Below are 23,527 nucleotides of genomic sequence, written 5' to 3' on the forward strand. Positions count from 1 at the left end.
TTGCCTCCCTAGGAGGGCAAGGAAGCAGGGTATTTGCCCATTCCTGTCTGTCCTAGGCACTAACTCCCAAACTATACAGCCAGCTATACACCCAAGGCAGTGAGCTCGATGGACAGAGGCAGGAGGGCGGCCCGGGGCAGCACCTGCTCTGCTCTCACCTGCTTCAAGTCGGACGTTAAAGGCTGTGACTGCCTCAGATGCAGCGCAGACCTTCCTGGGCAAGGCCAGCTCAGATGTGATCTAGACGCCTCTCCCAGGCATTGTCGGCCGTCCAGGGTGCTCTTAGCACAGGTGGGTCTGACCATAGAGGCTGGCCCTGGAGTCCAAAGGCTCCTCATCCTGAGTCTAAGCCCTGTCACTCACCATCTGCATTGTTAAGTGAGTGCCTTCCTCTCTGTGACCCTCAGTTTCCCCACTGTGAAGTGGGGTTGGTAATACTACAGCGACTGCTGTATTAGCTGTGCCACAGCAATGCCATCTAACAAACCTCTCCTAAGCCCAGCCACTTAGTTCTGCTGCACATCAGAGACCCAGGGCAGACTCTATCCTGTACTGTACTCCCCAAGTCCTCTTCCCAGGATGAATGACAGAGCCTGGGCATATTCATGGTGATGGCAAGGCCCACAAGGCCTCTTGAGCTGGCACAGTGCCACCCCTGCACCATTCTGTGGGCCACAGCAAGTCCTATGCCATACTCAACATCAAGCAGACAGGAAATAAACTCTGCCTTTAGCAGGAGGAGCTGCAGAGGCGCAGGGCAAAGGATGTGGGCAGAGGCGGGATGAAAGGCCCGGTGACACAGCTCCTGCCACTCGATCCTGAGGTGGGGGACGTTCTGGGGACAGAGTGTGTGCACCAAATCCTTTGTACACTAAGTACTACTCCTGTGTGCAAGGTGGTAGTGATGGTGCAGTCTGGGATGTCTCCAGGAGACGTCTTATCTTCAAAGACCACCACACTTCTGGTTGTGGTGTCACATGTATGGGATTGTAGTCTTTGAAAACAGGCCACCCCACTTTGGTATCCAGGATAAGAGGAAGGGGAAAAACCTGTTAATTATGCAGTACTTTTTCTGTAATTCCAAGGAGGCTCAGCCTACACGTGTGCACCTTAAGCAAATTCAGCTACACCCACTCAGACAAGGAGGAAGGGAGGAGGCAGAGGAGGAGAGTGCTTCAAACTTATTACCTGTCCCTTTCCCCTTCCCTTGTTTCACCTGACCTGGGGGCTTCGCCTGCCCCCAGAAAAAGGTAGGCCCAGGTCACAAACAAATCAAGAGAAATTAATAAAATGGACTTTTGGCTTTGAGCAATCCAAGGGCCAAAGTTCTTGAGATTTAACGTGGGCATGAGGGGTTTTTGCCATCTGCACTAACTCAGCAACCAGCCCCTCTCCTCCCACAGCCCTGAGGCACAGTCCCCCTGTGGCCCATCCCTCAGCTAACTGGAATTCTCCACCGAAACGCCTGCTCCCCCACATAGCCCAGTTCTAGGGACTCCATTCCACCCTGCGTAAGAAGTATAGAAAAGCACAACTCAGCCAAGAACATTGATTTTTTTTTTTTAATTTTCCCCAAACAAAATACCGAGTTTTCAGGATGAAAGCAGAGCTGCTGGTTGAGGGTGGAGAATGGAGCCCAGCCCACTCTCCCTTCACTGCCTGGGAAAACTCTGGAGCTCCATTGGCTGCAGCCTGGAGCTCCTGCTTTAGGATGTCCATGTGGTAGAAGGCCCCACGGGCCCCAGGAACCCCTACTGTGCATGCTCAGGTCGTGGCCCTCCGCAGAGCAGGCTGTGGGCTGAGCTATGGTCCTGCTGAACTGGCTGGGCCCTCATCACAGTTCCAGCTGGGGGAGAGCCCTTGGCTGGCAGGGGTCTTCTGTCCTCACCAAAGCCTCAAAGCCCACCATCCATCTCTCCTCACAGGCTGACGCCAAGATGGTGTGCGATGTGGTGAGTCGGATGGAAGACACCGAGCCCTTCTCAGCAGAGCTGCTTTCCGCCATGATGCGGCTCTGGGGCGACTCAGGAATCCAAGAGTGCTTCAACCGGTCCCGGGAGTATCAGCTCAACGACTCTGCCAAATAGTGAGTGTTCCCGCGGGCGGGCGGCCTGCAGCCAGGCAGTGATGCAGGAGTGGAGGGGGCTTGGCAATGGGGATTGGCAGAGCAAGGAGGATTCTTGGCTGAGGTCACACCTGCTGGGAGATGTTCTGCCACAGGTTGGGGGTGTCAGGATGGAATGAGAAGGGGCCTCTCTTCCTGCCCCCAGGAGGAGAAAAAGGCCAGAGAAGGCAGAGGGCACAAGAGACAACCAAACAGTGGAAATTCCCAGAGGGCCGGGATCTTGTCACTGGCTTGTCCGCAGAGTGCCTGGCACTGCAGAAAGACTGCTTTCAGTTAGTGGCTTGACCCCATAAATATAAACCAAACCAAGAGCCACATAGGCAGAAAATAAATGGTGCCCTTTTCTTTTATTTTAGAGAAAACAATAAGCTATTCCATTCCTCTATCTTTAAAATTAAAAGTAAGGATTATGTAAGTCTAATTAATATAATAAATGTATACTTTAATACTGTGTTATAACTAAATAAGGGGGATGATAGGAGGGGGAAGGAAGAAAGGAAGGGGAGAGAGGGAGAAAGAAGAAGAGATGGAGGGGTGGGAAGTGGTAAAAGCCAGGGCTGGTTAGAAGGTACTCCTGGCTTTTCCCGTGACAGCAGGGTCACAGGTCTGCCGGCTGCAGCTTTATCACTCTAGGCATCTCCAAGGACATCCTGACTGCTTCTGTGCCCTTGGCCCCTAGATTGGAGGCTCCAGAGCCCTGAGATGGTCAGTGTCGCTCAGGGACGTGTCTTCTGTCGTGGAGATACTGGGATTGCCCCCTTGGCTTTCAGGAAACATACCCGCTTTTGCAATCTGGTACCATACATTCAGTGGGGGCCTTCTGCAAGGAGCCCCTGCGCGTTATCCCACTAGCTGAGGAGGCTCTGACATGATCCAGTCCAGCCATTTTCACCAGGTCTTCTCAGCTGGGACCATTTTACCGCCAGAGGACAGTCAGCAACATCTGGAAGCATTTTTGATTGCCACAGCTAGGATGGTGCTCCCAGCATCTAGCAGGTAGAGGTCAGAGATGCTGCTAAACATCCCACAGTGTGCAGGACGGCCCCCACAACAAAGTTATGCGGCCCCAGACCTCCATATTGCCAAGATTAAGAAACCCTGAACTGCGCAATGCCACTGGACAGAGGCTGAGGCCAATGTGCGCTCCTGGACATTTCCACGGGCCACATGACAGCTAACAGACTAGGGACTTGAGCAAGGCCAGGAGCGACTTCCCATTTCTGCACACCTAGACTGTCCACAGGGCAAATGCCAAAGTCCTGTGAGTCCCAGGTGATGGCTACCTAGGCCCCCAGGCCTGATGAGCTCCCAGGGACACCTTGGTGGTCAAGGCAGTGAGCCCAGAGGCTCGGTGTCCACCGTTACCTGTGTACACTCAAATCATAGGCCAGAGCCAGGCAGGGGAGAGTCACTTTCACCTGGCCACCTGCAGGACCAGAGAGGCCCTCCTCCCTTCTCCCATTCCCTGTCCCTACCCTAGAGTCCAGGGCCTCCTCCTCCCCAGGGCCAGCAGGACCCTCAAGGGCCCTTAGGGCCAGCTGGCCCCAATCTGTCTTCTAGTGTCTCACCAAATCCTGCTCTCCACTAACATTTTTACCCGTTTCACTAATTATAACATGAATCCTTTGCAAAAACAAAAAAATTTAAACAAATGCAGAGGGTTATAAAATGAGAAGCAATCTTCTTCCTACTCCCTGCACCAGCTCTGCCCCTCCCACTTTTACCCATATCCATTTATTTGTCCCAGTGGCATCCAGAAAACTTGATCCTCCAACTCAAAATAGTATTTACTGCCACCCACTCTGGAATCGAGGGAGCTCAGCTCACCTTCCTTCCTTCCACCACTCTCCACCTTCACCTCCGGCTTTTTGCTAGTTACAGGATTATTTTTAGTTCTTCCGCTGCTTACCTTTATAACTTTAATAAGAAACTTGAGTCAGTATTTGTCAACTCTCCACCAAGTAAGCTGAGGAAATTCTCTTCCCCGCACCCTTGTCTCTGCCTTCTTTCAAATTTTCCACTTCCAAGGTTGGTGATGTTATCATTCTCTTCTGTCACCATGGCTGGCCTTCTGTGTCTTCCCTCTGGGGGAGGGTGGGAAAGACAGGGGACACACAAGCGGTCGGGGCTGGAAGGATCTGGCACGTTTCCTATCTTAGCAGTTAGACCTCAGCTTCCGACAAAGTCTTGGACCCAGTATAGAAAGCAGATCGGAGTAGATTTGTTGTGCTGGAAGGGAAGGGGAGGCCTCACAGGGCTGCCACAGCATGTGCTTCCAGAGGGTGCCATTGCCACCCTAATGCCCCAACCACCAAGCAGCTCTCTGCCCAGCCCTTTGCAGGGGAGGGAGCAGGGCGCAGTCTCCTGAGCAGGCTCTCAGTGCACCCCGGCCTCTGTGAACAGGGCCCACTCTCCCCTCTGGATAGTCACCTAGAGGCAGGTCCCAGAAACTCTGGGCATATCCAGCCAGGGTCTGTGAAAGGTGCTGTGGGGCCTGGTTGCTGTTGGTTTTCCTCAAATCCGATTCTCCAGTGAGTTGTTTATGCCAGCGGCCGACGTTTCCTCTCCTCGCCTTCTCTCTGACTCCACTCCTATCGGGCTCTTACTCCTCCCCTGCTGAGATGGCTCTTAGCCCAGTCCTATCCTGGGAGCCTCTCCATCAGCCTCCTGCCACTCAGGGTTCACTTCCCCAGTGCCTGGGACCTCCTTTCACTCCCGGCACCTGCCTCCTCTCCGGCCACCCTTTCCAGACTCCCTCGCTGCCTCCTGCCCACCCATCCGGGCGATTGGTGACAGAGGAGGCCTGCTGGGGCTGCTATATCCCGTCCCCAAGCTCCATCCCAGAAGCACAGTCAGCACCCACTGTTCCAGGTGCTGGGGATGGGGCAGTCTACACAGCCTTCTTGACTGGATCATTAAGCAGCTCTCCCACACCTTGCCCCACCCTCCACATCTCTTTGAATGAGGCTTGGCCAGCATAGAGAAGCCAAAGGGCCAGGTTGCCCGTCTAAAGATTTGCCCTGGCTAGGAAAGGAGAAGCAGGACCAGAGGCTTCCAGGCTGATGCCAGCTGCAGATGACAGCGGGGGCATCTAGTACAGCTTGGAAGCAGAGGCCATGAGCACCAGGGCGGAGCAGGCACAGAGACTTGGGAGGGCTCCTCCTGACTGAGGCCAGAGCCTGCCCAGATACCACTGGCTGGCGAGGAGGCTGTGGGGCCAGGGGCATGTACAGGTCTGCTCTGCAGCCTCGGCTCCCTCACCCCCATCCCCACACTGTCACTTCTGCAGAGGGCAGTCAGGCTCAGGAGAGGAGGCCCGGAGTCCTGTTTAAATTTTTTTTCTGGAGTTTTAAAATGCTGATGGAGTCCAATTTAAGAGTATGAGGTCTGGAGCCAGTCAGAACTGGGCCGAATCCCAGCCAAGTTAATTTTCTTTTTTTTTCCTCCCCGAGACGGAGCCTTACTCTGTCGCCCAGACTGGAGTGCAGTAGCATGATCATGACTCACTGCAACCTCTGCCTCCCAGGTTGAAGTGATTCTCCTGCCTCTCGGCCTCCCAAGTAGCTGGGATTACAGGCGCCCACCACCATACCCAGCTAATTTTTGTATTTTTAGTAGAGACTGGGTTTCACCATGATGGCCAGGCTGGTCTTGAACTTCTGACCTCATGATCTGCCTGCCTTGACCTCCCAAAGTGCTGGGATTACAGGAGTGAGTCACTGCTCCCGTCACCAAGTTCATTTTCTCGCAGTGTGACTTCAGGCTTACCTCCCTGAGCCTTGGAATGTACCGTTCTGTTTTATTTTCTTAGCGGGCATTCTCACAAGGATTCTCACTGGGTTCTATCAGTGAACACCCTAGCTGGTGAAGGTGTCCACCCTTCCTAGCCTTGTGGACATCCATGAGCTGGTCAGCATGCCCGTCTCTCTTACAGTGGTGACTGCAGGTCCAGCCAGCCAGCTGGCCCCCAGCAGGTCCTGGAGCAAATACAGCCTGGGACCCCACATCATCCTGTGGCTTAGACACTCGGGGCTTCTCCCTGTGGGCTGCATGTGGTTCATCCTGACAGCTGGGAGGGGTGGCCTGGCAGTCTCCGTGGATCCCTGAGTCTTCCTTCAGGCATGGCCCAGCTCTCCACTTTCTGGTTTCCCAGATGCTACCCTGGCATTAGGTTCAAACTTAACCCATAATGAACCCAAAGCCCCTGCAGGCAGCATCCTCTGAGTGCTAGGCCTGAGGCCTGGGCAGGTGACGAGCAAAGGCCTGGTCTGTCCCCACAGCAAGAGGTAGCTGGATAAAGAGCCCTGATTCCAAAGACTGGGTCCCAGGGAGGCCCAGCCGCTGTGTGGCTGTATAGCCCTGAACCTCCAAGAATGTCAAATGGGAGGGTGAACACAGACCCCTTGGTAAGTGAGAATGAAGTGTGGAAAAGGCAGGAAGTGACTCGGGGGCCTCTGAAGCCCTAGAGAGAATAAGAGTATGGCCTCTGGGGCCAAGTGTCCAGGTCATGGCCTCAGGCCAGGTACTTACCTTCAATGAGCTCCAGTTTTAAAACATTTAACTCAGGGAAATTAAGCATGAAACACAGTTACACATGGAAAGGATAGAACCTATCTGTTGGCCATTATTATTTTTTAAATGAAGAAATGACAACACAGTATTATTATGATAGTCTCATGTAAAAGTCTGATCCTGTCTGAGTGTCCCCGGAGTTGCATGCATAGCCTTTTGGCTGTGAATAAGAGGCTCTCTGAGAATGTGAGGCCAAAGTAAAATCCTCTTCCTCAGTTGTCCCCACTCTCCACGGCCAGGGATGGAGGCAGTGCCATTTCCACAGTCACCTGGAGGGCCCTGGCCGAGACTGGACTCTGAAGGTGGGTGGCCTGGCCAGTCCCAAGCAATGCCCAGGCTTTTGGTCCATGGTCCCGTTTGTTGCCATCCCCAGCTACCTGGACAGCCTGGATCGGATTGGGGCCGCCGACTACCAGCCCACCGAGCAGGACATCCTCCGAACCAGGGTCAAAACCACTGGCATCGTAGAAACCCACTTCACATTCAAGAACCTCCACTTCAGGTGAGGCCCAGGGAGGCCCCCAGACCCTGGCGAGGGCTAAGACGGGACACATCGGGCTTCTTAGCGCATCTCGTCTGCAGCGCCCAGACATCGTCCTCCCCAGGGAACCTGCAGGTTGGGGCAGGCAGCTGGATACCAGAAGGAACCTGTCTGTTTCTGTTAAGTTTAGGGGCTGGGGTGAGCAGGGAAGCTTCCTGGAAGAAGATTCCCAGAGTGGGGCTGTGAGAAACAGGGAGAATTTGAACAAAGGAGGGGCAGCCTGTCCCTGAGGTGACTTCCAAGGAGGAGGAGGAGGTAGGCTACCAGGTGGCCCCTTCAAGGTCACTGAGAGAGGGGCTGGGTAAGCTTAAGCAACATCTGTGAGACCCTGAGGACCCATGTAATCCCAGAGCTGGAAGGAGTGGAGAGAGCTGACCCACCCTCTCCAGATACATGTGGGAAGGTGAGGCCTAAAAAGAGCAGGGCTTTCCCCAGGCATAGAGCACAGCTAGAACCCAGGGGCTCTGGGGCCTCAGAGCAGGGGCCTGATGGGTAAGCTGGTTCCTGGGAACCTGCTGCAGAGCTGTATCCCTACCTGCAATAACCTGCATGCACTGAGGCCTGGGAGCCCTTGCTCCATCCTGTGGGGAAGAGAGGCCAGCAGAGAAGAAGAGGGCAGGGATCCCCTGCTGGGAGAGCTGGGTTCTAATATTCCCTGCCTCTCATGTGCCCAGATGTGCCCACTCCTGTTCAGACTGAGGGACCGAGGCTCTGGGCCCAGGAACCCCTAGGCCTCCACGGATCTGAGGAGCAAAACCTTGGGCAGAGCAGCCCTAAGGGGCCTCCCTTGCCTTCCCAGGCTCCTTGGTCTCTCCTGCTCCCCCACTGGGAGCACAGGATAGGGATCTCGCCAAAACTGGCCCAGCAGGCAGGGTCTGAGAATAAGCATTCTGGAGGGGCCGCAGAGGCCATCTGCTAACACCCCTGCATTTCAGATGGGGAGGTGGGATCCAGGGGAGGCAGTGATAGGGTGAGAACCAGACCCATTCCTTGCCCCAAGCCCACTCTGATCTCTGCCTGCAGTTGTTCCATTCTGTCCAGTTGGACCAGGAATCCTTCCCTGGCCCCTCTGGCCGGCTGTGTGTCAGCAGGCTTCCCAGATCTAGGAGGCTGCAGGGCTCCTTGCTCTGGGGGTTGGGGTGGGCAACTGACCTTTTACTTCCAGGACATAAGTCCCACCTGCCTGCAGTCTCTCCCACAGTTTTTGTGCCCCCTCAGGGGTGGAGTTTGAGAGGGGGAAGAGATCAGGCTGTGATCTGCTGGAGAGGGGCTGTGCTGGGCAGAGGTGAGAGCCCCAGCTTTGTCTGCAGCCAGACCCAGCTCCACCACAGCTAGACTCTCGCCAGCTTGGGCACGTCTTAACCCTGTGGGTGGCTCACTTTTGCCATCCACATAACAGGTGACACCTTCTGCCTGCCTCCCTCCCAGGCTGGTTTGCCCAGAGCAAACCCAGGAAGGAATAGACTGAAGGCACCTTGAGAGGAGGACTCTGAGAGGCGCTTCCTGGGGGCCAGCTCGGGTGCGCCCTCTTAGTAAAATGCCTCAGATGCAAGGGCAGGTCTTTGAGTCATGATATGTGAGCACAGCCAGTCCAAGGACAGACTCTGGGGGCAGTGCCTGGGGATGGCAGTGGTCCAGCTGTCTCTCAGCACCTGGAGTGACGAGGCCTGCTAGTGAGGGCTTCTAGCAAGGCTCTGAGTGCTGTAGTCCCCGTCTTCTGCCTCTCAGCGCGCTCACAGCTTGACCCCCAGGCAGCCCTCACCTGCCTGGACCCTGCACCCACCAGCTCCCTGCCTCCTACAGGCTGTTTGACGTCGGAGGCCAGCGATCTGAACGCAAGAAGTGGATCCACTGCTTCGAGGACGTCACGGCCATCATTTTCTGTGTCGCACTCAGCGGCTATGACCAGGTGCTCCACGAAGACGAAACCACGGTGAGTGGCCTGGGCCCCCCGGGAAGAGGGCAGCACAGAGGAGGCAGCCGCAGGATAGGTCAGCCCTGTGAGTGCTGGCCCTCGGGTGCCCACTGTGGCTCTGGAGTCCAGCCAGCTGCTGTGGTTAGGGGTTTCCATCATGGGCGGAACGTGCCAGCACACTCCACCATTCTGTATTGCCAAGGCAAATGCCTCATGATGCCAGTGTGGCAAAGAGTTTCATGGGCCCCTGGCCCAGAGCCTGTGTGTGCAAACTGATCACACGCAGCCATACAGAATGTGAAACTTGGCGGGGTCACAGAGGCCGTCAGGCCAGAGCAAAATTAAGCAAACCCTAAAAAAACAGGAGGCAGCCAAGCAAGAATGTACATGCAACAGAAATAGCAGTCCTAGCCCGACAGCCATCCCTGGGGCACTGGCCTCAGATGCGACTGCAGCAGAGCGGGGCCAGGGATGCTGCGGGAGAGTTGTGTGGGGTTAGGGGACTGGGGAGCAGTGTGCAGAGTTGATGGGCCGGGAAGGGGAAATGGGGATGAGACATGCTGGTGAGTGACAGTTGTGGCTCTGGGCTCCTTTGCCAAATGCCAGACCAGGCTCCTGCCTTCTGTCTCGCGTCACATTCAGCCTGGGGCCTCAGCGGGGAAACATTCCCCTGGGAGAGTGCAGCCTTCCTCTGGGCCTAGTCCTGGCTCTGCTGCTCACTGGCTTGCTGCTGAATTTAGGCAGCACCCTTTCTGGCTCAGTTACTAGTTTCCATAAAAGGGGGATAATAATAGTACCTGCCTGTGGGGGGCTGTTGGCAGTGGGATGGGTGATCCACGTGCAGCACTGTGGAGCTGTTTCTGGAACAGCAGCACCAAGCTGGTGGTTGTACGGTTGCTGGTGATTGCCCTGAGCCTGCGCGTCCACTGTGTGGTCTCCTTCTGGTCTGCAGCCCACCAGGCACTGAGCATGGCTCACAGGGTCACTGGAGATAAGCCCCAACACTCCTGACAGCGGGGCCCATAAGCCATGGGGTCACAGGCATCTGTCATCTCCTTCTGTCTGGAACACATGCAGACCCCCCACCGCACGCCTCTGAGGGCTGGCACTGAGGGTTTCAGGTTTGAGGTGGGGCTCGTTGTCATGCTGGGCCTTGAGCAAGGCCTGTCTTCTCTCCGGGTCTGTTTACTTGTCAGTTCTGGCCCCGCTGGTCCACAGGGTTTTGTGAGAATGGGATGAGCTTTGGCGTGTAGGCTGTGGGGCACAGTGCTATAGGGAGGAGGAGCCGCCGCCCTGAGGGGCTTATGCAGAGTGATGGGGCTTTGGGCTGGTGGTGTGGGTAGTCTGGACCCGCTCCGTGTACAGGCTCACCCACCTGGGTCTTCCTATTTCAGGCCCACCTACACCCCTGACTTGGGTTTCTGCTGTAATTGTTCTCAATGGCATCGGCAGGCAGTGATGTCAGTCACCAGCCTAGTCTTGACGCTGAGTGGGGCAAGGGTGGATGAACTTCCTGGGCCATGCTTGGACCCAGACTCACTGACCACCCAAAGCCCAGGTCAGCCTCCTGGCCATGCGCCCCTCATAGTGACTGCCCAGACTTTTCCACTGCCTGCTGCTGGACTCTATGCTATTAAGGCGACTGCTCCAACCCCTGGGATCTGAGCTCTACTTGGCTCATGTTTTTCCTCATGGTTTCAAAGAGAGCAAAGGAGCTGGAGGCAGGAAGCTGGAAGGGCCCCTCCCCCTGGAATCCAGCCTCTCCCTGGGCCTGCCCTGCCAGGCCTGTGGATGGCTTCAACCCAAGTCCCAGGCCCGCCGGCCATGGGGCTGGGCTCTTGCTCACCTCTAGAGGATGGAAGCAAAGGGACGTCTGGGTGGGCCTAGCAGCCACAGGCCTGAGCTCTGCGGCCCATGGGTCCCCAGTGAGCATGAGCCTGGTGCTGGGCCTCGCGCTGGGTGTCCTTCCAGTCTGTGGGCCTTACTGCCTGAAGTACTTGCCCTCCAGCCTTCTCCACCTTCTCTCACCTCCCTTCTTCCCTGTTTCCCCCACTCTTCCACATAAGGGCTGGAGCAGAGGACCTTGGAGAAGCCAAAGCAAATGGAGCCAAGGTCACGGGCAGGCTCTTCCTGGTATTCTTCCTTCCCCAAAGCTGGCCACCTTCGCAGCCCAGGGAAGAGCAGCAGCTCATGCAGGGAATAGGCAGTTCATTGTCGTGGTGGCAGCAAGAACAATACCGCGGCTGCAGAACTAAGCAGTCGCCGTGTGCTGGGGGCGCATGCAGAGGTGGGCAGCTTGGGAGTCAGACGGATCTGATCCAGGGTCTAGCGTCACCCCTGCCAGCCATGTGATCATGGGCAACCACCCCACCCTGCCCAGGCCTCCACCTCCTTCCCTGTAAGTGGTGACAATGGTAGAATGGTCTCATAGGCCATGTGAGGACCGCAGGGCTAAGAGCTGTAAAGGTGCCTGCATGCAGGAATCATCACTCAGTGAATAGCTGCTGCGGCTACTGCATTCAGGCGCCATGGCTAGAGGTGAGGTTCTAGGATATAGGAGCCATGTAGGATGCAGGCTGTCTGCCTTGGTCCTCCGCCATCCTCTCTGGTCAGCGCTGCGTGTCCCTCTCTGGCCTGGGGTGAGAGTGGGGCTGAGAGCCCATGGCAAAGGTTTCTGGAAGCAGCTCCTGGAGCCAGGCCAGGAGAGCCTTGGTAGTGGCTGCTGCTGGCCATCCAGCCGCCCTGTCCACTGCATCCCGGGAGCCCGAGAGCCTGGTCCTGGCCTCATACCTGCTCTCAGCGCCGCCCAGCCGGGCCTGAGGCTGCCACCACTTCTCCACTACCACTGTCGCCGCCACCGCCTGCAGGGCCTTATCTTGTCAAACCAAGACCAAAACCATGAGCAGATTCTGAGAGACCCTCCAAGCCTGGAAGGTATGAAGCACCTCCCTCCAACCGAATCCATCAGCTAAGAGTTGAAAGCAGCAGGTTCTCAGGGCGCCGCTGGGTGACTTTGCTGTGACGCCTGCCCAGCCCGCCCCTGCGCCCGCACTCCTCTCCAGCCACTTGGCCTGGGCTCCTCCTACCCATCCTGTATCTCTTGCCCTGCGGTCCACAGGCCCAGGACGACCCTGGCCCCCATGAGCCCTCATGGGGCTCTCAGCATGAACTGGCTGGGATGCCCTGGCCCTGAGACTGGTTGAACCATTTTTTCAGTATTTTTCTCTCTTTCTCTTGTTGGGTTTTTATCTTCTTCTCTGTTTTGATCTGTTTTGCTGTGTTTCATCTTGGGGTTCCTCTGGCCCCTCTACTGAGAAACCAGCCCCAACAACCAGTTCTCCCCCACCCCAGCCCACCAACGAAACCACCAAGCACACCGAGGCCACAGCAAGCTCACCCCCGAGACGCTATCCCCCTGGTGTCTGCTTCCAACTCGGAATTAATTCGAGGATCTTTTAGTCCTCGGTTAATGTTTCCCAACCGAATGCGTGCACCCTCCCAACCTTGCTGTCGAAACCAAATGAGACCCGGTAGAGAAATCTGCATGACTGGGGGTCCACGCAGATGCGTTCGGTGGTGGTTGCGGCCCCTGCCCTGTACGTGCATGGTGCATGTCCTCTCTGTGAGCTGGAGCCTCTCCAGTGACCTCACTGCCCCCACCCGGGGCCAGCTCTCTTTGGAAGGGGGCAGCATCCACCCACCCTGCCCGGCCCTGCTCCGCCCTGCCCTGCCTGCGTGTGGAATGATACAGGACCACGTCCCGTCTGTCCTTGTGGATCCTCCTGTCTCCGTCCTGGTGGTCTCCGTCCCGGTGGTGCGTCCAGCCGCATTGGTGGACCTTCCCTTTGCTTGTCCCGCTGTGTCGTTGGCCGCGGTGGGTCAGGGCCCTGAATGCTGCCGCCCCTCACTCACCCCTCCACTCTGTTGCAGAACCGCATGCATGAATCCCTGAAGCTTTTCGACAGCATCTGCAACAACAAATGGTTCACAGACACGTCCATCATCCTGTTTCTTAACAAGAAGGACATATTTGAAGAGAAGATCAAGAAGTCCCCGCTCACCATCTGCTTTCCTGAATATACAGGTAGAGACCCCTCCAAGGACAGCAGGACCCCGAGGGAGTGGGCCTTGTTTCCAAAGCCCAGTTCACCCTTCCTGCACTCTGTGGATGCACCCAATTCTGCCTCAGAGAATCCGCACAAACGGGCCCCCACCCTGCCCCCAGATTGTGCTGTAGCGAGGAGGAGCAGCTAGCCGGGGCTTCCTCATCAGGGAAAGCAGGTGCAGCTCTGGCTCTGCCACTTATAAGCTGTGTGACCAGGGTGGCCTCTGGGAACCTGAGCTCCACTCTCTACGCTCAGGGGCTCTCTGTGACGAGAGATCGCTGAGAAGATGAGGGGCAGTGCACAGAGGCTGGGAGTCGGGCGGCCCAAGGTTGATGCCCCAGCTCCGCCACTCAGGCAGCTCAGGCGGGTCATGCAGCCTCTCTGAGCCTTAGTCTCTGGGTCTGTGAGGTGGGGTGATGGCTGTGATTGCCCTCGCCTCCCTCACTGGGTGCTGTGAGGAGGAAATGAGCTGATAGGTACGCAGAGCTTTGCGTGGTGCTGCACATAGGAAGCGCTCCCTGTGTGTCTGCTCTTGCCATTAGGGGTATGCCTGTAACTCACATGCATCCTAACACCACCTCCCACATGCGGCTGCTGCAAGATTCAAATCACAGAACTTTGCAAGCTGCAGACCTCTGGCCTCCTGCATAGGGTGCTGGGGATGAGAGGCCAGCCCTGCCAGTGCTGTGATGGGTTTACCTGACCATGGGGTGGGTGGGCAGCCAGGAAGGCAGCGTGACCAGGGCCCCTGAGGAGCTGCAGGGTGGCAGCCCTGGTCAGTGACACCAGAGCAGTTTACGGGCCCCAGCATAGCCTGGGTGCCCATCAGCTCTTCTGAGATGGCCAGACCCTGACCAGAGAAGTGAGTAGGAGGAGAAGTGGGGCAGCCTGGGGGCTTGGGGCCAGGCAACCTACCTCCTGCCTCTGCTCATCCCCCCAAATCAGGCTGAGTGCCAGCAGGCCAGGACCTAGGTGTGTCCAGCCAGAGGTGAGTGGGGCTTAGCCTCCCTGGAACCCCCAAGCCAGCTTCCTCTCTAGCCATAGTTGAGGGCCTGTGGATCCTGCCCTAGTGACCTGGGCTTGTGGCTTGTGGGGCAGTGGAAACAGGTGGGTAGGTCAGTTACCAAGGCCAGTTTGGGGCTGACATGGGGAAGGAGGAGGGAATGAGGGAGCCTGAGTAGCCAGCTGCAGTCCTAGGACGCTCCCCAACCTCCAGCCCAGACTTAGCAAAGAGCTGAGGTCTGGTAGACCCTCCAGGCTTTCTGCATCGCAGCCCACTCCAGCTAAGAGCCGTGGCTCTGAACTCCAGCTCCCCTCCTCGCTGCCCCTCCACAGATCGTTGCAGCCCTGCTTGTGCCTGGCATGGATTCATGGAGTCTGAGGGCCTTCAGTGCAAAGCTGAGGTCCTGTGCTTCTGCCCCTTCCCAAACTAGAAGCTTCTCTCCTAGACTCCCCTCTCCCTGATCCCACCTGGGAACCAGCTTAATGTGGTGCCCCCTGAGGAAGGCAGCGTGTGAGCCAGGCAATGAGTGAACATCAGAAACCAGAAGCTTCTAGGCGCCTCCTCCCACCTGGCCTAGCAGTGGCCATGGAGGTGATGTCAAGGCCTTCTGTGTGGACTCCCAAAAGAAAGGGCCCACCTGCAGGTCGTGCATTGGCCAGGGCTACTTGCATGACCCCAGTGCCCTCAAGCCTCCTTGCATGTGACCCTAAGATACAACGTTTGCCTCAGGAGTCCATAAATAGCCAGGCACAGTGGCTGAAACCTGTAATCCCAGCACTTTGGGAGGCTGAGACAGGCGGATCACCTGCGGTTAGGAGTTCGAGACCCAGCCTGGCCAACATGGCAAAACCCCATCTCTACTAAAAATACAAAAATTAGTCGGTTGTGGAGGTGCACACCTGTAATCCCAGCTACTTGAGAGGCTGAGGCTTGGAGAATCACTTGAACCTGGGATTCGGAGGTTGCAGTGAGCCCAGATCGCACCACTGCACTCCAGTCTGGGCGATAGAGCAAGATTCCATCTCCAAAAAAAAAAAAAAAAGCCGGGGCTGGAGTTCATAAATGCATGTATAAAAAGAAAATAGTACTTTCACAAAACAGTACTCCCTTTAATACAAGTGACTGGCCAGGCACAGTGGCTGACGTCTGTAATCCCAGCACTTTGGGAGGCTGAGACGAGAGGATCATTTGAGCTTAGGAGTTCAGGACCAGCGTGGAAAACATAGTGAGATCCCATCTCTACTAAAAAAATAATAATTAACCAGGTGTTGTGGTACATGCCTGTAGTCCCAGCTACTTAAGAGGCTGAGAAGAGAGGATCAGTCACTTGAGCCCAGGAGGTGGGGGTTGCAGTGAGTCCTGATCACACCATCACACTCCAGCTTGAGCAACAGAGCGAGACCCTACCTCAAAAAATAAATAAATAAATAAATACAGGTGATATACTGGGAGATCTGATATTTTGTATCTTTCATGACTTTGACACTGTATCTGTCCTACTGACTGGATCCAGGATCCCCTGTTAACTTCACTGAGTCCTCAGGTCTCCTCCCTCAGGTTTTCCCTGTGCAGTTGTCTCTGAGGCCCATGGCTGGACGGCCACACAGGCCAGGCTGGGGTCGTCCACTCCAGGCAGCCCCACGGGCCCCTCGCCTCACCACCCCCTGCATGTTTGCTCTGCAGGCCCCAGCGCCTTCACAGAAGCCGTGGCTTACATCCAGGCCCAGTACGAGAGCAAGAACAAGTCGGCCCACAAGGAGATCTACACCCACGTCACCTGCGCCACGGACACCAACAACATCCAGTTTGTCTTTGATGCCGTGACGGACGTCATCATCGCCAAAAACCTGCGGGGCTGTGGACTCTACTGAGCCCAGCCACCCCACCCAGCACCCTTGCCCTGCCTGGCCTGCCGCCCCCCTCCCCTGGAACCAGGCTCCACCACTCTCAGACCACTCTTTGCACTTGAGGAAGATGATCCCAGAGGCTGGCACCAAGGGAGGGAGGAGGGAGCATCCTCCACCCGCCCCCCCCCACGCCCAACATAGAACTTGTGGTAACGCTGGGGCAGGCGGGGCCGCTGAGTGCACACTGCAAGGCCAGGAGACTCTGTGCTCACGGCCTCTGCGTCATCTCTAAGTGCTTTATCGGGAAGCTGGGAGGGCAGGGCAGGGCAGCCGTGTGGCCCAGATGGACACACCCTGCACCTGATGACTCACTGGAAGCCTCGGAGTGTCCTCCTGTCATCTTGGGTGGTGTAGTGGCGCGGACGGCCCTGCAGCAGGGTGCTGGCAGGGTGGGTCATAGGAGCCATCCTTCAGCTTTGCCTGGGGTCTCTGGTTGAGGGCAGCTCCGTCAACAAAAGCCAGGGTGGGACCAGGCCAACTTGGTGTGGGTTGGAGGGCTCAGGCCTTGGCGATGGCCTCCAGCTCCCTGTTCCCTCCCCTGGGTCTCAGACCTTCCTTCTCTTGCTCATCCTCCATTGCCTTGGCTCTCCCAGAGAACCCCCATCCCTGACTCCTCTGAGACCTGGAAATGCTTCTTGAGACTAACTTATGGCTCAGATAGATGGAGGGAGGGAGGGGCGGAGGGAGAGGTGAGAGGTGCTGGGCAGGGAGGCTAAGGCTCCTGTGTCGCCTGGGCTGGGGCCTCCTGCCCAGTCCTTGCAGGCCCAAGGGTGACCCATCTCCTTTTTCCAGTCACCAGGAGCTTGGGTGGTCACTCTGAAGTGTGAATAGATGTTTTTTCTTCTCTAGTCCATACTGAATTCAACTCAAACCAGCAAAGGACTTTGGGCTGGGGACTCTGTAGTTGCAGAGGTCTGGGGGATGTGGACCGTGCAGCCAGTGCCCCCCACCTCACTGTCTTGGTGAAGAAATCAGGGAGTTTGTCCGCAGCCCTTGGTGTCCTCCCAGCCCCTGGGGACAGAGGAGAGCAGGGGAGGGGGCTGACACCCTGGAGCATTTGAGCCCAGGTCAGCACAAACACACTCCCCTGCCCTCTGCTCTAAGGGGAGAGTCCTAGGACCCCTTAGAGGAGGCTTCACTGCTGAGGTCCCTGAGTGGAAAAGGGTGGGGTAGCTTCTCCTGGTGACAAAGGTCTGGCTGGCCTTGGGCAATCAACATACCCCTCCCACTCCAAGATGCCTCTAGGTGGCTGAGGCTGCCACCCACACCCAGGCACGTCATGTGCTTGTACAACAGCCTGTGCCTGGGGCCCTGGATGTGCCACAGGAGGGACGAGGGCACCCCCAGAGAGGCCCCTGCCTCCCTCCTCAAGCCCTCCATTCTCCCTGCCCCCACTCTGGACACATGCAGCCCCCTGGGCTGCCCCAGAGTCAGGAAGCACCTGTACCAACATCTCTGGGCTTGTTGGACCCTCAGGCACAGAGCTCCTAGTGGTGCCAGGAGACCCAGGGACCTTCCCTAGTGCCAAATGCCTGCAGGGACTTGTGCCTGGGGAGCCTCTGGCAGCCAGGCTGTAGGAGCCACCCTATTAGCCCATCCACTTTCGTTTTGTTCACCTGGGCCATGTTTTGGACCTTGCAGCAGGTGCTGGGCCGTGGCAGAGGACAGACCCTGGGAGCCAGCAGTCTCAGTGTCCTGCCATGGACAGCCAGGGCCAGCTAAGCCATCCTGTCCAACATGGAAGACATGGCAGTTCTTTCTCAGCAGCTCCATCCTGGGTGAGGCCAGCTGTGCCCCTAACTCTGCTCCAGACTAACTCCAGGCTCAGAAGCAGCTGGTAAAGGGAGGCTGTTGGTCACCTCTAAGGCCATCACCCTGGAGTTAGAAGTCAATGGACTGGAGGGCTTTCCATGTCCCCCAGCAGCCTCCCTCAACCACAGTGGCCAGAGCACCGGGCTGGGTCCAGACCCCCGATCCAGGCCTTCCCCATCCATAGAATTGGGGCTGGAGGAGGGCGTGCTCAGGCCTTCCTGCCCTCGTCCCCATCCTGCCTTTCTCTTTTCTTGGCTGCTCCATCCTGCTCGGTTTCTTGCACTGCTCTCAGTCCTCCCACCCTGGCCTGCTGGGGGGTCCTTGGCCCTCAGGGGTATTCAGGGAGAAATTCTCTCCCTGTGCATGATGCCTGTCATTCGTGTCATAACCGGCGGCTCCACCGTTGAGGGGGCGACTGAGGGTGACAGATGAGATTTGGCTCCGTCGTGGGTGTGGATGTGGGAATGTTGTGAGTGACCAGACATAGGTGGCCTTCTGATCCACGGTGGTCCTGCATGTGTCCTGAGAGGCGACGGTAACCTCTCTGATGGCCCAGATTTAGCAGGCCAAGTGGAAACTGATTTCTACAAAGAGCATCTTTGCCACACTCATGAAAATTGTGCCTGCCCCTCATTCCTATGGGCTGGTTTTGTGCCCTGCACCGCTGGCCATCATAAGAACCAGGTCTTGGCTTTCCCTCTGAGCACCTATAGAGGTCCCCAAGACTCTCTGGTTTGAGAAGGGCGTGGGGTCTGCCCAGCCCCAAGCAGAGAGCACAGCCTGGGCCCCTGGCCAACAGCTTTGGCATTCTGGGTTCCATGGGGACCCCAGAGCCCAGGCAGAAGGAGACCACCACACCTGCTGCCAGAACACAGCTCTGTCTCCTAGCCCCTCCCCACAGCCCAGCTCCCACTGGTGGGAACTGGAGGCATTCCTGCCCTCCATGGTCTGCACTGGTCTCCCCTAGGTTCCCACCTGCAAGCGCCGTAACTAAGCTGTCTACGCACCCCCAACAGGGAAGGCCCAGGGATCGTCTCACCCACGCCCTTCCCTTTGGGCAACATGAGCCCTGTAGAGGGGAGCTTAGCCCCTGCTCCCACCTAACACTCTACAATTAGCACCCAGGGGTTGATTCTGGAAGTTCTTCCTTTTTCTAGCAAGCATCCTTCCTAGCCACCCCGCTTTTTTTTCTCAGTCTGACCTGGTGCACTCTTGGCAAGTAAGTCCACTGCAGTCCCAGGTGGATATTTAATGAACGCTCGCACTGTTTCCTCCAGCTCAGCTAGTGGCCTGCCCGCCCCCTTTTCAAGAAGTCTGGGGCACAGAGTCTCCTCTGGCCACCTCTTTTCTTGTCTGAGCCTCTGGACGCCTTCAGGCACAACCTGGCAGTTCTCAGGAACCGATACCTGAGGCTCTGGCTCCAGACGTGGCCACCAGAGTTCAGTGTGCTGTGCCGAAGGCAGTCACCCCCAGGCAGTTCCTGCTGTCAGGCCGCCAGCCTAGAGTGTGGGATCGCAGCAGCCCAGGGAAAGGGCCAGGGTGTGAGCTGCTGAGCTGCTGCCGTGGAGTCTCCCACCCCTCAGCAAGCAGAGTCCTGACCCCACCCTGCCCAGAGAGGAGCTGGGGCCTCCAGACAGACCCCACTCCAGCCAGACTAAGGCCCCTGTCAAAGAAGGGTAGGCTGGGGGGAAAGCAGAAAAAATGGCCCCCAATCCAAACTCCTGGATCCCCTCCATGAGAGAGGGACTCCCCCTGGAAGAGAAGCTCTCATCCCCAGGCCCAGTGCACCAAGACCACCAGCAGTGACTCACCCCCTTTCCCAGCAGAGCTGGCAGCTCCAAGGCACCACTGTTCCTGTGGCCCCCTCCCTTCCTCACTCCCCCTCCCCTCCCTTCCCCTTCCCTCTTCTCCCCTCCCCCTTCCCTCTTCTCCCCTCCCCTCCCCTTCCCTCCCCTCTCCTGCTCCTGTGGCCCCCTCTCCCCACTTCTCTTCCCTCCCCTCCCCTCCCCTACCCTGCTCCTGTGCCCCCCTCCCCTCCCCTCTTGTCCCCTCCCCTTTCTTCCTCTTCCCTCCCCTCCTCTCTCCTCCCCTGCTCCTGTGGCCCCCATCCCCTTCCATGCCCTCACCTCCCCTCGTCTTCTCCCCTGCTCCTGTGGCCCCCATCCCCTCCTCTCTCATTCCCTTCGCTCTCTTCCCCTCCCCTCTTGTCCCCTCCCCTCTCTTCCCTTCTCCTCCCCTGCTTCTGTGGTCCCCCTCCCCTCCCCTCCCCTCTCCTTCCCACCTCCCCTCCCCTCCTGTCCCCTCCCCTCCCGCCACGTTTCTCCCCCAACTCTGGGCAGCCATGCCCTCCCCTCCTGCTCCTGGTCTTCTCTACTCCGCTGGTTCTGACCCAACTCCTAGCTCAGCCCACTGTCCCCCACCCCGCCCCTGCTGAGCACCTTCCTCCCCATGCACCCCTCTCCCTTCTAGGCCAGGTGGGCTCAGGCGCCCCAGGCCCTCCTTAGAAAAGCCGTCTCTCTCATGTGCAGTGGTCCCACCTCCCAACCCCGCCACTGCCATCTACCACCTATTAACTGTAATTTTGTAAGAAGAGTGACTTGTTGGTTTAATAAATCTCTAGTTATTGTAATAATTTATTGGCTGCCATAATGTATTTATTAGTCACCTGCCGTTAATAAAAAGTACCCCGCTTTCCTAGCGTGAGTGTGGTGTGTTGTCAGGGCCCAGGGAGCTCCTGCCAGGCGCATTTGCCCAGCATGTGTCCTCGGGCCTTGCCCCGTCCTGGTCCCGGGACCGTAGGCAGCCTCGCAGAGCAGGCACACTTCTGCTGGGGACAGAGGATTGGGACGACTGGGTGCCCTGTCAGGATCGCCGTCCGGCACGAGGCTGCCCCATTCTGCGCCGAGCCACCTTCCTGTCCTGGCGAGCTTGGCGGCCACCTGGGCACTGCTGTGGGTGACGCAGCAGTGGCCTTGACTGCACTGGCACGGCTTCCTGCTGCTCCTGGGCATCCACTGCAGGTGGAGGTCGGTGGCAGGGGCTGTCGACCATCTGTGAACCCTGGATTCTTTCTCTTTTCTCAAATGGTAGCATCTCTATTTTGAATGTACCCCAGCGTCTGCTTCCTCCTGGGTGCTTGTAAGGATAAGCTGTGCTCTTGGCTCTTTGGTGACGGTTCCAGGCAGCGTGCCGAGGGAGGGTGGTCAGGCCTGGGGGGCTGGCGGGGGTCTCAGTGCCGGCATCTCCCCTGCCCTGCAGAAGCTCCCCTCCTCAATGCCCTGCTGAGCACGTCCGCCACCTGAGTCTCCAGGATCAGCCGTCTTTTGGGGCTCCCTCCAAGGCCCTCTCCCCATAAAGCCAGGTTTGGGTCTGCCTGTCCTCTGCTCCCCAAGCCCTCCCCTGCACTGCCGCTCCTGAGACCACAGACTGTGCGTCGTCTTTCTCCAGCTAGACTCTGAGCTCTCGGAGAGCAGGAGCCTAACGTGGTCATTCTTATGTCCTTGGGGCAGCCTGGCAGAGAGCCTCACACACAGATGCCAGTCAGTACTGACTGGAAGAGCGAGTGCGTATGAGTCGTGCTCTGCAGCCCTGAGGCATGGGGGCTGTGGAGGGGCTGAGCCTTAGCCAGTGGAACTGTGGAGCCTGAATGAGCCAGCCTTGATTTCTCCTCCACACCTAAGCTCGGTGGTGGCCAAGGGGCACAGTCCCCACTCCCAACTCAGGTCACCCAAGTGGCGGTTCCTGGCAGTGCCCAGGCAGATGTGCAGTGGAGGAGGGAGCACGGCTCTGGCTGTGGGTTTCCAGCTCTCTATGCAGCTGCGGGCCCAGGTGGCTCTGTGGAGTGGGGTTTTGTGGGTTTCCGGCTCTCTGTTACGCAGCTGCGGGCCTAAGTGGCTCTGTAGAGTGGGGAACGTGTTCCTGTGGAATCCTTTTGATCTCAGAGCCTCGCCACTCTGCCCTCATATGTGGCTCAATTAGCTTGAGTGTGGGGAGCCTGAGGCCCTGAATCTGGGTTCACTGGGCCTTAGAAGCCTCTGGCTGCCCTTTTATGAACAGACCCTAACAAGGTGGCTCAGGGCAAGTGAGACCTGCTCCTCCCCAGTGAGATCACACAGATGACAGGGAGTCGCTCCTGGGGATTGAGAATGAAATGTACTGATTGAGGACAGGAGAGGTGATGAGATCATATGAGTTTACTGAATCTGTTTAGCAGAATGTAAAGGCAGTGCCATGTACTACAGCTCCAGGGGGCAGGGGGGACTAAAGCCATGCCAGCTGTCCAGGTGCCCCTGAGAGGCAGCTGAGAACTCTGCCCCCTCCACCTATCAACTTCAGCCACTAGTAGCAGGGTCTGGGGCTGGCCGCCTTTATGTGTCCTGGTAGAATGATGGAGGCATAGGAGAGATACAGAAGGGAGGCCTGGCTGTGAGGTGCACGGGGCCCGCCACGCTGCTGTTAGCATCAGTTCCTCGAAAGCCCCACACAGCCTGATGATAGGGACCGGAGAGACCCATTGCATAAGTTCTGGATCTGGCCCAGCTGTGTCACCGAGGTGTCCCCTCAGGGCGGATGAGGTTAAGTGACACAAGGCAGGGAGAGTGCTGGCACAGCGTGGGCCTCGGTGCCTGGTGTGGTCACTTCAGCTTTATTGCCCTCCTTCTGCTCAGAGAGGATGGCGTGGCGGGAACCAGCAATTCGTCAGCACCCACAGTGTGCTCGTCCCTGGGGAGGAGTTCATCTCCCCGTGAACAACACCCAGTGGCGTCTACACCAGCTCTCTTCTTTTTCCTGTTACTTGGGTCACTCTTCTTACTTCAGAGATAGAGTTTAGCCTGGTCACCTCTGGGCTTTAGATCCAGGGAGCTGGGTTTACAGTGGGCAAGCTCCCAGGGCTAGGATGGGGTCCTTGGGGAAAATAAGGGAAACTGTCCCTTCCTCCCCCTCCCCGTGCAGAAGTGGATTGGTTCACAGAGAAAGATGCCCTCCGTACTACCGAGAAACAGACTACCCAAGTGAATGTGCTCAGCATCCCAAAGCAGAGTTCTTGCCCAGGGCAGAAGGCTGGCCCCTCGGTTCGGCTTCTTTGGGGTGCTCATCATGTTCATCCATTTGCTAAACAGCCTCCTGCGTGCAGGGCAGCCCTCCACATCTGCCTGGCTTAGAATGCCGTGCAGGGTCAGATGCGACTGAGTAGGACCCAGACAGAGGAGGTGCAGCCAGTCTCCCAGGCACTCTTGGAGTGATCCTGCCAGGAGCCTCTCCCCTGAGTGGTGGCCCCCAGGATGCTGGCAGGACCTGGCATGCCTTCCCCTCAGACCACGGGAGGGGCCTGGAGTCTCGCACCACTCCCAGAGGACATCCCCCAACCCAGGATGGGCCCAGGAGGAGAGGTCTAGGCAGGAAGGGCCAAAGCCGAGCTCTCCGGCTCCAGTCCAGCCTCCACTACTCCCAGCACACACACACACACACACAGATGCACGCTGCACACAGGCACACACACACAGGCATACACACAGGCGCAAACAGGCATATATTCAGGCACATGC

General features: G+C 57.4%; 1 protein-coding gene across 2 annotated transcripts in view; it reads left to right on the forward strand.

Moving 5' to 3' along the window:
• The window catches only part of GNAO1 (G protein subunit alpha o1), a 170,272-nt gene that overhangs the window by 139,012 nt on the left and 7,733 nt on the right, over positions 1 to 23,527 (forward strand). The window contains exons 4-8 of one of the 2 annotated variants that reach the window (XM_012447924.3): positions 1,926 to 2,086; positions 7,071 to 7,199; positions 9,042 to 9,171; positions 13,084 to 13,237; positions 15,946 to 16,230. In XM_012447924.3, coding sequence (XP_012303347.1) covers positions 1,926 to 2,086; positions 7,071 to 7,199; positions 9,042 to 9,171; positions 13,084 to 13,237; positions 15,946 to 16,133 — 762 coding nt within the window. In that variant the 3' untranslated portion in view covers positions 16,134 to 16,230. Of the gene's footprint in view, positions 1 to 1,925; positions 2,087 to 7,070; positions 7,200 to 9,041; positions 9,172 to 13,083; positions 13,238 to 15,945; positions 16,231 to 23,527 lie in introns of those variants that run through there. The other variant, XM_012447923.3, reaches the window with a different exon arrangement.

The sequence above is a fragment of the Aotus nancymaae genome, unplaced genomic scaffold, assembly GCF_030222135.1.
Source record: "Aotus nancymaae isolate 86718 unplaced genomic scaffold, 86718_ANA_hifiasm-v0.15.2.pri h1tg000030l, whole genome shotgun sequence".
NCBI lineage: Eukaryota > Metazoa > Chordata > Mammalia > Primates > Aotidae > Aotus > Aotus nancymaae.